The 12,428-nt window shown below is 62.2% G+C and overlaps 1 protein-coding gene across 3 annotated transcripts; it reads left to right on the top strand.

Moving 5' to 3' along the window:
• Nucleotides 1-345: 345 nt before the first annotated feature.
• Nucleotides 346-12,185, top strand: Adam8 (ADAM metallopeptidase domain 8). Of its 3 annotated transcripts, none has more exons than XM_047537884.1 (24): nucleotides 346-630; nucleotides 1,421-1,524; nucleotides 2,539-2,615; nucleotides 2,726-2,804; nucleotides 2,879-2,955; nucleotides 3,287-3,476; nucleotides 3,703-3,765; nucleotides 3,842-3,910; nucleotides 4,210-4,376; nucleotides 4,515-4,596; nucleotides 4,853-5,001; nucleotides 5,079-5,256; nucleotides 5,527-5,616; nucleotides 5,702-5,891; nucleotides 5,975-6,056; nucleotides 6,302-6,548; nucleotides 6,776-6,853; nucleotides 7,159-7,231; nucleotides 7,698-7,812; nucleotides 8,428-8,596; nucleotides 9,038-9,100; nucleotides 9,330-9,380; nucleotides 11,263-11,340; nucleotides 11,992-12,185. In XM_047537884.1, exons 1-24 carry the CDS (start codon nucleotides 384-386, stop codon nucleotides 12,037-12,039), a joined length of 2,766 nt encoding a protein of 921 aa, XP_047393840.1. In that variant the 5' UTR covers nucleotides 346-383; the 3' UTR covers nucleotides 12,040-12,185. The 3 variants fall into 3 exon arrangements, with proteins under 3 accessions (XP_047393840.1, XP_047393839.1, XP_047393841.1); XM_047537883.1 differs by having other exon boundaries at nucleotides 348-630; nucleotides 7,159-7,243; XM_047537885.1 differs by having other exon boundaries at nucleotides 351-630; nucleotides 6,302-6,467; nucleotides 7,159-7,243.
• The last annotated feature ends 243 nt before the right edge of the window (nucleotides 12,186-12,428 follow it).

Below are 12,428 nucleotides of genomic sequence, written 5' to 3'. Positions count from 1 at the left end.
GGCAGCCTCCATGCCTGCATCACCTGGGCTGGGACCCCCACCTGTCTGTGCCCCCCCCCCGCCCCCCCCCCCCCCCCCCCCCATGTCTCAGGGACCTGGAGCAGGGCACAGGGTTTGGGGAAGTGTTGCCTCCCACAGGGCTGGTTCTGTTCCACAGCAGGGCTTTCTTCTCCCAAAAGTTACAGGGTTCTCACAAGTCACTTCCCCTCAGAAGGTGGCCTCCTTGCTGCAGGACCCATGCAGAGCTCCGGCAGGACTTGGGGGTGGGGCATCAGGTTCCCCCTACGAACACGCAGGACTCAGAGCTTTAGGGGGAGGCGAGGTTCTCTTCACGCCCCACGTCCTTGTTAATTTGTGGACAATTATGGGGAGACCAGCAAGAGATGAAGGGGTACCAGGAAGCCACGGGAAGGGGACTTGGTCCGCCGTCTGCCCTGGAGGCCCTCCCCAGGTGCATGTGCCCCGCCCCGCTGCCGTGCGATTGGCCAGGCTGGTCCCCAGACGGGGCATGTAGGCTGGAGCCGCGGAGCTCGCGGTTCAGTCCTGCGAAGACCCTCCAGACCACACCAGACCCAGACGCCACCATGGGGGGCCTTGGGCTCTGGCTGCTGTGTTCAGTGTGGCCCCAGGGTGAGTGGGACGCGGATGGGTCCAAGGAACCCTGTCAGGGCACCGGGTGGGGCGGCCTTCTGAGGGAGGCCAGGGCTCCAGCTGGGTCACCTGGCTTCCCGCAGTCCTGTTCCTGGGGGAACGGGTCGCACAGTGGTCACTCGGAGAGGCCAGGGTGCGGCAGAGGCCAGAGGGAGGAACTCTGAGAAGTGAACTGTAGGAGAAGGTGGCGCCTGGAGTGTGTCCCTGAGCTCCTATCAGGACCACTGCCGGAGGAGCCAGGCGCCCGGGTTCCACCGTGGGGCTGTGGGCGGCTGCCCCGGGAGCTCCCTGGTGAGGTGTGTCAGCCTGAGCTCCCTGAGGGCCATCTTCCTCTTCCCTCTCTCTCCTGGAGGTTTGGGAGGTGGTCTCCGCTACCACCCAGGGCTGGTCCCGGGTCTGCAGCTGGACATCAGGGAACTTCCAGGACATTAGGAAGCAAGCAGCCTGGGGTGGAGTGGTTGCTGTCGGCTGCTGTGTCCTGTTATTTGGGATCCTGTGAGGGTCGGAGCAAAGACCTGCCTCCAGGCCCTGTGTGCACTAGCCTGGGCTGGGCTAGCAGGGTCTCTGGCTCTGCTCAGTGTGCCACTCAGCCTGCCTGCCCCCTGGGGGTCCTGAGGGCTTTTAGGCCTCGCCCAGGCAATGGGGCAAGACTTTCCCATCACTGGTCCCTGGGCCATTTGGTGATGGCCCCAAGGAAGGGTAGGCCTGCACCCACCTGGAGGCCGCGGGGGCAGGAGCCTCTGTGCCCGCTGACGGCTCTCTCCCACAGCGATTGCACTCACCCCATCCTTGCCACCCGTGGATCAGTACGAGGTGGTGTGGCCCCAGCGCCTGCCTGGACCCCGCACCCGCCGAGCCCTGCCTTCCCACAGGGTGAGTCTGATGCCCCCCACTAGGCAGCCCCAGGCTGGCCTCTGCTTCCGGGCTTGACCACGGTCCCTCCCGCCTGTCTCACCTTCTTCCTTCCTCCTATCCACTCAGTGGCAGAGCCTGGGGCCTGCAGGTGGGCACCAGGTTCACTGCCTCTCCTCCAGCAGCCCTGCCAGCCTGGCCTCAGGGTCCTCTGGCCCCACAAAAGGGCAGGGCGGCTCGTGCTGCCCCAGGCCACACCCCAGTTCCCTTGGCAGGGGCTGATGACCCAAATTCCTCTTCAGAACAGAAGCAGGATGAGGGATCGCCGCAGGGTGCTGTGTGTGCCTGACACACCTTCCGGGGCTCTGGGCGGGGCTGGGATTTCCGGGGCTGGGACCTGCGAAGGCTCCTGGCCTGCCAGTCAGATTCCTGAAGCCCAGTGGGTGTATGTGCCTTCCTGTGCCCTCTGGTACCTGTGAGGTCTGCGAGGAAACCCTACCTGTCCTTGCCTCTGTGCCCCAGGAACCTGCCATGGACCCCTAGACGCGCCTGCTGCCCTGGGACTCACCCTGCCCAGGGGCAGATGTGCACTGTCCAGAGGGTTGCAGGCTTAGCTTGAATGTGGGGCTGGGGCATGTAGGCAGCAAGGTCACTGAGTGCAGGGAGGAGGCTCCTGGGCTGCCACAGGTACCCACAGCCCTACAGCCCCAGGGGATGGCACAGTGGCCAGCTGGGGTGGCACGGGAAGGATCTATGCATCCTACCCCTGCCCTCACCCTCTCTGCTGTCCTGGTAGTAAGGGCTGCTCAGCAGGACGGCCACCCCGCTGCTTCCTCCAGGGATAGGAGGCATTGTCCTTGCCCTCTGGGACAGGGGGAGACCAGGCCAGGAGGGTGAGAGCCTGTCTTTCTGGCTCTACCTATCCCTCCACTGTCTGATCTACTGAGCCTGATGGGCCTGAGTCACCTGGGGGCTCGTGGGCTCCCTGGAATGCTGGCCTAGGCCTGGAGGCCACTCAGCCTGACCCCCATCCAGGGCCTGTACCCTGAGAGTGTGAGCTATGTCCTTGGGGCCGGAGGACACACCTTCACCCTGCACCTGCGGAAGAACAGGTAAGCAGGAGGCTGACCCTTGTGTTGGTGCCCTGGCCAGCAGCAGTGCAGGCTTCAGCACCTGCACCCCCCAACTAGAGGCCCAGGAAACTCCTGCAGTTTTTCTCCAGGGACCTGCTGGGCACGGACTACACAGAGACCTACTCAGCTGCCAATGGCTCTGAGGTGACAGAGCAGCGTCGTGGGCAGGTACAGTGTGGGCCACCTTTCTGGGGCCAGCAGGGCCATGGGAGCTGGACCCGTGACCTCTCACACTTCTGCAGGACCACTGCCTCTACCAGGGCCATGTGGAGGGTCACCAGGGCTCCGCTGCCAGCCTCAGCACCTGTGCTGGCCTCAGGTGTGTGCTCAGACCCTGGCAGGATGTCCCACTCTACAGAAGGATAAACTGAGGCAAAGAAGGAAGGGGTTTGGTGTTAGACTTAGAGACATGCCTCCTCTGCCATGTGCTTGGAATGTGCAAAGGCACTTGCTGGGCTCCTACGAGAAGTTTCCAGTCCTGCAAGCCCCCGGGACAGACCCGCTCCGCTTGCTCTCCCTCCTCCTGTGCCCTGGTGTCGCCCGTGGAGTGTGCTACTGGCCGTGGGGCAGGCCACAGCCCTGATCCTCCCAGATGGGCAGTGGGGGGTGGGCTGGCGGAACCCACTTTTTCACTTGGCTCCCCTTCTCAGGGGCTTCTTCCGGGTGGGCTCTGCCATCCACCTGATCGAGCCTCTAGATGGAGGAGGTGAGGAAGGGCAGCATGCAGTGTACCAGGCCAGGCACCTGCAGCAGAAGGTCGGGACCTGTGGGGTCAGTGATGCCAGCCTGGACAACCTTCTGGGGCCTCGGGTCTCTGCAGCCTTCAGGCCTCAGCCCCGGGTAAGCAGCCTCATGCCCCTGCCTGGCTGCTCCTGCCATGGTCCCTTTGCTTGGGCCTGGGTGTTACTGTCTGCAGCCCAGGGCCGTCCCCAAGCCCTGGCAGGTGGGTCTGGCTCAGACCATAGCTGTGCAGCTGACTCTCCTCTGCTTGGAGCTACCTGATGGTCCTCCCAGTACTGGGCAGTGGCGGACTCTGTGGCAGGAAAACTGACGACTTCTTCCCCAGAACTGGCCCCTGTCCCGAGACACCCGCTATGTGGAGCTGTATGTGGTCACAGACAGCAAAGAGGTGGGGGCACGGGGGCAGGTGGGCTGGGCGGGTTGGGACATGGTGCTGACCCAGCCTGAGGGTCCTGTGTCCCCAGTTCCAGCAGCTGGGGAGCAGAGAGGCCGTGCGCAGTCGGGTGCTAGAGGTGGTGAACCACGTGGACAAGGTGGGCTGCAGTCTCTGTAGGGCCCTGTGAGGGCTCCCAGCCTCCTGCAGGTCTTCCCGGACCCCTCAGCAACCCAGGTCCATGAGGAGCCAGGTAGCGGGGGGTGGGGGACAGCCATAGGGGGCCGGGCAGGAAAGGCAGCCGGGAGAAGGACTGGCTGACTCAAGGCTCCATGTGCTGAGCTTGGGACCTGGCCTCCATCTGTGCCCTGTCCCTCAGAACTGATGGGAGGGTACTGACCACCTGACTTACTGCCTTCTACCAGCAAGGCCTGACCCAGGGATTCCTATCCTCTGCAGCTTTATCAGGAGCTCAATTTCCGTGTGGTGTTAGTGGGTCTGGAGATCTGGAGCAGGGACAAGGTCCCCATCAGCCCCCATGCCAATGTCACCCTGGAGAACTTCCTCTCCTGGCGGGCACAGGACCTGATGGTGCGACACCCCCATGACAATGTGCAGCTCATCACGTGAGTGTGCCTGTGCCCCCACCCCACACAGCGGGGCCCCGGCTAGGCCAGGCCTCTAGGGCAGGCCCTCCAGGCAGAGCCATGAGGCCTGAGGAGGTGGGGGGACGCGTCCAGGCTGTCAACGTCATGTGTCTTTAGGGGAGTCGACTTCACTGGGACCACCGTGGGACTGGCTCGGGTGTCTGCCCTGTGCTCCCAGGCCTCTGGGGCCGTGAACCAGGTGAAGGGAACCCCTGACCAGGTTTACTGGAACTGGCCTGTGGGCTGGCCACCAGCACAGAGTCAGCTGGACACATGGAGGCATCATGCAGGTCCCTGGAGCTCACCCGAGAGGCCTCTCCCTGGGGATGGGTTCCTTGCCTGTTTCTCTGTGTTCAGGGGTGGTTGGTTGGTAGGAAGCAGCACCAAGCCCCAGGTGCTGCGGGTGAGGGCGGAGGCGTGAGGTGCTGCCCTAGTGAGCCCAGCCCTCTGCACAGGACCACAGCAAGAACCCCATTGGCGTGGCGTCCACCATGGCCCATGAGTTGGGCCACAACCTGGGCATGGACCACGACGAGAACGTCCAGGGCTGCTACTGCCCTGTGCCCCAGGAGGGTGGCGGCTGCATCATGGCGGCCAGTGTTGGGTGAGACTTGCGGGACATGGTAGGTGGGAAGGGGTGATGTGACAGTGGCCCCTGACTGCCATACCCTTTGCCCTCAGCTCCAAGTTCCCCAGGATGTTCAGCAGGTGCAGCAGGGCTGACCTGGAGATGTTCCTGGAGAAACCCCAGACGGGCTGTCTGGCCAATGCCCCTGACCCTGCCCGGCTGGTGGGTGGCCCCGTGTGTGGGAACCTGTTTGTGGAGCGTGGGGAGCAGTGCGACTGCGGCACCCCCCAGGTATGTCCTGCCCCACCCCCACCCTCTGCTCCTCAGCATCAGGCTGTAGCCTCTGTCCCTGGCTGAGATGGCCACCCAAGCCAGAGGCCCTGTGTGCCACAACATACACAGCTGTTGGGTGTCCCGTGTCATTTCTGGTCTTTGATCCCCAACCACTTGTAAGGGAGTCTGAAGGAGAGTGGCCACCAGTTGCCCCTGGTGGTCAGTGGGGCCCGTCACCTGAGGCCGGCTCTGGCCCAGGGTGTCGCTGCTCTTGCCGCTGTCCCCCAGGGCTGCCAGAACCATTGCTGCAATGCCACGACGTGCCAGCTGGCTGAGGGGGCCCAATGTGCCCACGGCGCCTGCTGCCATGAGTGCAGGGTGAGCCCAGGGCACCGGGTGGGGGCAGCCACACCAAGGGCAGCAGCTCATAGGCACGTCCCACGGTGAGCCTCTCTGTGGGCAGGTGAGGCCAGCTGGTGAGCTGTGCCGCCCCCGGAAGGACCAGTGTGACCTGGAGGAGTTCTGCGATGGCCAGGGTCCGGCGTGCCCAGAGGACGTCTTCCAGGAGAACGGCACGCCCTGCCCAGGGGGCTACTGCTTTGATGGGAGCTGCCCCACACTGGCCCAGCGGTGCCAGGAACTATGGGGGCCAGGTGAGGCATGTGGGCGTGGGATGCAGGCCAGCATCTGGAGGTGGCCGTGGGCCCCGGCCAAGCTAACCTGCCCTAGTCCCCAGGTGCGCAGGTTGCCGCAGACACCTGCTTCTCCTTCAGCATCTCTCCAGGCTGCAGAGACAGGACCACCTCCAGCATGCGCAGGTGAGCACGAGGAGGGGCTGCCCAGGCCCAAGACACAGGGTGCTCCCGAGGAGTCTGGCTCTGTGGGACTGGTGGCCCTCCAGGGGTCCGCCCGCCTCCCAGGACCCCAGCTGGACCTCAGCAGCATGGTGGAAGGGAGGGAGGGAGTTTTGCCCCTCTCCTGAAGTGCAGGGCCATGGGCATGGGCACCATGCAGTGGGCACCACACCCTGCAGCCAGGCTCCCGCCCGGCCCTCTGTCCACAGGGCCAACAGATGTGGCATCCTGTACTGTGCAGGAGGGCGGAAGCCCCCAGAGCGCAGCTCCTGTACACTCACCTCCTCCTCGCACACTTGCCAAGCTCTGCGTATGGACAGCGAGACCTCTGCCTACGAGCCTGTGCCTGCGGGCACCAGGTGTGAGGAGGGGAAGGTGAGCTGGGCAGTCAGACCCCGCGGGCAGCCCAGCACGTGTCCCACAGGCCCTCCACCCTCATGTCAGCTGGCACAGCATGTGAGTGGTGCTCCCCATGCACTTTTAGGTGAGGCTGAGGTGGATGGGGGAGGCGAAGATGCCTGTTTCCAGTTCGCAGTCTGGAGCCCACAGCCCTGCAGAGTCCCCAGGACTCCAGAGGGTTTCCAGGGGACTTCAGGGTGTCAGCTGGCCCAGCCCTTTGATTTCGAGAATGGGCCGGGGCGGTGGTCCAGACCAGCTGCCGAGGAGGCCCCTCTGCCTTCCAGATTTGCTGGGAAGGGCGCTGCCAAGACCTCCAGGTGTACAGATCCGAGAACTGCTCCGCCCAGTGCCACAACCATGGGGTGCGTGTGGCCTGAAGGGACAGTGTGACCCCTGCCTGTGCCCCAGAATGACAGAGCCACCGGTGGCGGCAGCTCTGGATGCAGGAGTGGGATCTCAGCCCAGCCCAGCCCAGCGCGTCCATCAGCGGGAGAGCTCAGCAGGCCCCTCCTGGGGCTGAGGCGGGGAGGGGTGACCTCTGGAACCAGGCCTGTGGTCATGCCCCATGAGCCCAGGGGTGGCAGGCTGGGCAGGGTGCAGGCCCCTCGTGCTGCGGGCACTGCCTGCTGCCCCGTGACTGCTGTCTCTGAGGCCCTTGTCCCTGCAGGTGTGCAACCACAAGAGGCAGTGCCACTGCCGTGCGGGCTGGGCCCCGCCCTACTGTGCACAGCTGCTGGCAGGTGTGCATGCAGGTAGGGCCTTTGGAGCTGGGTCTGAGCACAGAGGCCGCACCTGGTCCTCAGGGAGGGGGTATTTAGGGGATGATTTGCCGTCAACATCCGATTCTAAGCAACCAGGAGGGAACCTGTGTCCCGCCTCCTAGAGACAGTGGAGGGTAGTGCCCAGCTCAGGTAAAACCTGCCATCCTTAACCCAGGTGCTCAGGCCCCTCTTCAGCCTGGGAACCTGGGGTCAGTCACCCCCACAGCGTCTTCCTCTCCAATGGCCTCTGAGCATGTGGCTGTCCACAGCACCCTGGACTCAGGGGCTTGGCTAGGCCACACCTACAGCACTGTGGGCCCAGGACCCCACCCCGACCAGGCCCTGGGATCCAGGGCATAGCCATGGTGGGCTGAGGAGGCTGAGGGCCTTCCCACCGGGCTGGCAGCTGTCCAGCCCTGACTGACATGAGGCCTGTGTCCCCCAGCATCTGGGAGCCTCCTGGTCAGTGTGCTGGTGCCGCTGGTGCTCCTGGTGGCTGTGGTAGCCTCCCTGGCAGGCATCATCATGTACCGCAAGGCCTGGAGCCGTGTCCCCAGGAGGTAAGAACTTGCGGGTTGCGACAGGTCTGTGTGTGGGAGGCGTGCTTCCGGGCCTGGTGCTATTGCGAAAGGGCCTCCACTGCTGTTTGAGGAAGAGGCTGCTTCTCGCACAGGCAGGGGAGGGGGGTAGGGGAGGGGGGTGGGCACTGGGAACTGGGCTCCCGGGTAGCCAGCAGCCAGGGCTTAAGCCTAGGCGGTTCCTGGGATCCACCCACCTCAGGACCTTCCTCTCAGTGGCTCCTACAGGGTGGTCTGGGTAAGAGGTTGGTATGTGGTAGGTGCAGAGAGGAAAGATCAAGCCCCCACTCCCAAACCCGGGCCGTGAGCACCCCATTGGGATCCTGCTGTGCCTTGGACTGGTACTGTGACTCCCGAGCAGCGGCAGCCGGACAGACTTGCCTGGGACCTCTGAGCACCTCCCAGTGTGCTGGGCTCTGGGATTGCCCACTCAGGGACGTGCCCTTGCCTCTTGGTGTCTTATGGCTGTGACTGTGTGCCTTGCAGCCTGCATGAAGCCTGCCAGGCAGAGAGCCCCAGCCAGACTAGGCCTGGGAGCAGAGCCAGGAGACCTGCGCCCCGGCAGGGACACGACTGCTACCCCCTCTTCCTCTCCAGGAGCGTGGCACCCAAGACCGCCATGGGGCTCTCCAACCCCCTGTTCCAGGAGGCAGGCAGCAGCGGGCCACCCAAGGGCAGGGCTCCTGGGCCCCCAGAGCTGGCATCTACCACACACCCCAGACAGCCTGTCAGAGCCACTGTGGCCCCAAAGAGGCTGCCCCCTGCTGTAAGCATGTCCCCCGACAGCAGCCATCCTTCTGCCCCAGGGTGTGACCCACTGGGGATGACAAAGCCCTTCATGTTAATTAACTCATCTGTCCCTGTGTGTGCCTGGGGCCCAGAGCGGCTGCTACGGTCACCTGTGGGGTAGGGGCGGGGGTCTTGGAGTTCAGGGCTACCTTCTGGAGATCTGCATTTGGAGTTTGACCTTGAACTTCTGACTCTGAGGGTTCTCCGACTGATTCTGAAAAGATGATGCCCTGTTGCCCCTAGCTCTGGAATGTGGCCTGTGAGGCTGAGGGAGGGGGATGGCCATGTGTCCAGGCTCAGGTCCTGCTGGTTCAAGAGCTGGGGCAGACCTCAGTCACACAGAGGCTTTGTTTGCTTGGGGCCTTGATGGGCAGTGGCTAGACATCTGGGACCAGGCTCACAACTCTGTCCTCTGCAGCCTCCTGCCATGTCCAGTGCACCCTTTCCAGTCCCCGTCTACACCCCGCAGGCAGCAGACCAGGTGAGTGGCCTTGATTCGGGTGCCCAGGTGTTCTGGAAGTGTCCGAGCTGTCCCAGGAAGAGGGGCCTGTGGTTGCACTGGGGGACTGAGGCCCCAGGGAAGGGTGAGCTGGCTGAGGACGACATCAAAACCAACCACAGACTTAGTGAAGCCGTGGCGGCTGGGGTGCATGGACCAGCCCTCTAGACAGGGCTGGTCAGTGGGGTCCTGACTCTTCTCTCCCAATCAGTTCAGACCTGCTCCGCCCACCAAGCCCCTTCCAAAGCAGAAACCCAAGCAGGTAAGAGGCCTCAGCCTGTGGGGGCCTTGCCAGCCCTCATGACACTTCCCCTGGGGATGCACGTTGGGGATCTGAAAGTGTGACTCAGTGGAGCCTTGCAAGCTGAGGTTGATTCTGGCACCCCTGTGCCCTGGAGTGTCATGGCCCTTCCCCTAGCATGGGCTGCCTTGCCCCAAGGGGTACCCCTGGAGTCCCTCTCCCACCCCACGTCTCTCCCACTCCTAGTACTGTGGGAATGGGTGGGCCCTCGAGCACTCAGTCCTGGATGTCACTCTGTGACCATGGACTGGGCCACGCTTTCCTGTCCCTCCCGCTGGGCAAACTCAAGCAGCAGGACTGACCCAGGCTTTCTTTCCTGGGGTCAGGCACAGTCCCTGCTGCATAGGCTGGCCGTCCACCTAGTGTTACTGGATGCCCTTCCAGGCAGGCCTCTGTCCACCTCTGGTGGGTCAAAGGGGGCTCATGGTGGGCAACTAGGGCTGGGAAGAGCCACAAAGTGGCAGGGCCCTGTCAAGTTTCCTCGAAGGTGACTTGTGTGGGACCTGAAGGCAAACACCCTGCCCTGCCTTAGGGAATTATTTAATTTTAATTGCCAACAAATTTCAGACTCATAGAAAAATTGCAGAGATAGCATAGTCCTGTGTTCCCTCCACAGTCCTCTGGGTTAGCATGGACACAACCTGAGCTGCTTCTGCCTTCACGAGCAGGCAGCGCTTGGCCCACGTGGTGCTCCTGGGGCCCCAGTGGCTCCTGGTCCTCACCGTGCACTTTGCAAACATTGGTTCAGTTTTGTCCCTTGATTTGGGTTTGTCTGCTCATCGTGAGTGGTCAGAGGTGATGCATTTGGGGCAGGAATAGCCAGGGAAGTGTCCTTTCCAGGACTTGCCCCAATGTTACCCCAGGCCTGGGTGCCTCATGTCTAGTCACAGGGATGTGACACATGGCTTGGCTGCATCTGCAGTTTCTCCCTCTGAGCTGTCTACGTGGTTAGTGAACACAGAAGAGAGGCCCTTGAGGACGCACGATTCTCCTCAAACTTGACCTCCAACAACTGTTACCATGGCGTTTGATTACTAGTGGTTTTCTCTTTCCTTTTTAACTTTTTGTTTTGAACTAGTTTTAGATTTACATAAGAGTTGCAAAAATAGTCCCAGGAGTCAGGCTCTGAGGCACAAGCACTCAGGAGGCCAAAGCAAGAGAATCTCAAGGCCGAGGCCAGCCTGGGCAACTTAGTGAGAGCCTGTATCAAAATAAAGTAAAAAGGGCTGGGAATGTAGCTCAGTGATAGAGTGCCCCTGGGTTCAATCCCCAGTACTGGAGGAAAAAAAGTCCTAGGAAGGATCTTGATGGGAAGAACAGGGATGGGAATGGGCAGAGAGCTTTCCGGGCAAGGACAAGGAAAAGCCAGGCAAGGAGGAAGCCGGGTGGTCTCCAGCCACACTGTGCCCGGCCTGAGGAAGGGACAGCTCCTCTCCTCGCGCGGTGCCTTCCAGTGCTGCTGGAACTACAGTGCTCGTCCCCAGGTATCCGCTCCGCAGCCTCCCTGCCCTGGGAAAGGATGCGTGCTTTAGTAGTTAATCCTTGGCTTTTGAACTTCCAAAGACCCACGTTATGGCAATTTAAGAACCTTTCAGGGATAAGGGGAGGGTGCAGGTGAGGCTGCCAGTGGCCTGGGTGGTCTGCCAGGACAGGGAGCTACTCTGCACCAGGGCTTTAGCCATCAGGTGGGGTGGCCATTGAGGGCATTTCCACAGAGATCTTAGTGAAGGCAGAAGCCTGCAGTCCAGCAGGGGCAGATCAGAGGTCCACGGGGAGTTAAGTATGGGTCAGGGCCTGGCCCAGGTAAGCAGCCCCTTCATCAGCTGCACCTGCTCCCTCCCAGCCTGTCAAGCCAACCTCTGCACCCCCATTGCCACCTGTCAAGCCCAGTGCTGGAGGGACCACACCTGGAATGCCTCAGGTGAGCTTCCCCTGCACACAGTTTGGGGTCCACCTCTGCCAGATGCAGAGAACTGCTCACCTGACTGGCACTGCCCTGGAGTGTATGTGTGTGGCATGTTATCGTCTGGCAAACTGGTAATTATCTGGGAGAAAAAAAGGAAAATTCATTAGCTTTGTTTTAATATCTGCTATATCAGTTGACAGAGGACTTTTCAGTGACTGTCACTTTCACTGTCAATTTTGCCTTTTATTCCTACTACAATAAGCAAGTCTGCCCTCAGATACAGTATTAGCCACTAATACTGTGACCATCACTGCTGTTGTCGTTGTGTGGACAGCATAGGCCTACTGCTGGGTGCACCAAGAATACACACTTAAAGAAATATGAAGGGAGCTGGAGACAGTGGTGCACTCTGTAGTCCCAGCAGCTCGGGAGGCTGAGGCAGGAGGATTCAAAGTTCAAAGCCAGCCTCAGCAATTTAGCAAGGCCCTAAGCAACTCAGTGAGACCCTGTCTCTAAATAAAATAGAGAACAGGGCTGGGGAGGTGGCTCAGTGGTTGAACGCCGCCGGGGTCAATCCCGGTCCCAAGGGGCGGGGGAGGAGTGCGACAGGGATACCCGTTGTGCCTTCGTGGCACATATACAAGCAACCTCTCTTTCTCCTGCAAGGGGGTCAAGGGCCCCAAGGTCGCGCTGAAGCCCCCGGTCCGGAGGTGACAAGGGTGCCCGCCCAGCGTCCAGTCACTGCACACTTCCGGAGAGAACGCCCGGAGGAGAGGCACTCGGGAACCGTGCGCTCGTCCCGGGCTGACCGCCTGGGCCCCCGCGGGCCTGGCTGGAGGCTCCGCTCCTCCGCGCGGACCCGGCCCGCCAGCCCTGCCGCCAGGAGCTAGCCCTCGCCCGGCACAGGGGCGTCTGCAAGCGCCGGGGCCGACGGCGGCTCGCGCGTCCGAACAATAAAGAGTTGTATTTCGCCAACGGACTGCCGCTCCAGTTCTGGGGGCGGGAGGGCTCGCCACACAGCGCGCGCCGTCTGCCTTCCTGTCTTCCGGATTTTAATCCCGCGTCCGGAGCGCAAAGGGGCCCACCGACCAGCGGGAGGGCCC

This window comes from Sciurus carolinensis, unplaced genomic scaffold (genome assembly GCF_902686445.1).
Source record: "Sciurus carolinensis unplaced genomic scaffold, mSciCar1.2, whole genome shotgun sequence".
Taxonomy (NCBI): domain Eukaryota; kingdom Metazoa; phylum Chordata; class Mammalia; order Rodentia; family Sciuridae; genus Sciurus; species Sciurus carolinensis.
The sequence above is the reverse complement of the archived record's forward strand: the minus strand, read 5'-3'. Positions and strand labels throughout refer to the sequence as shown.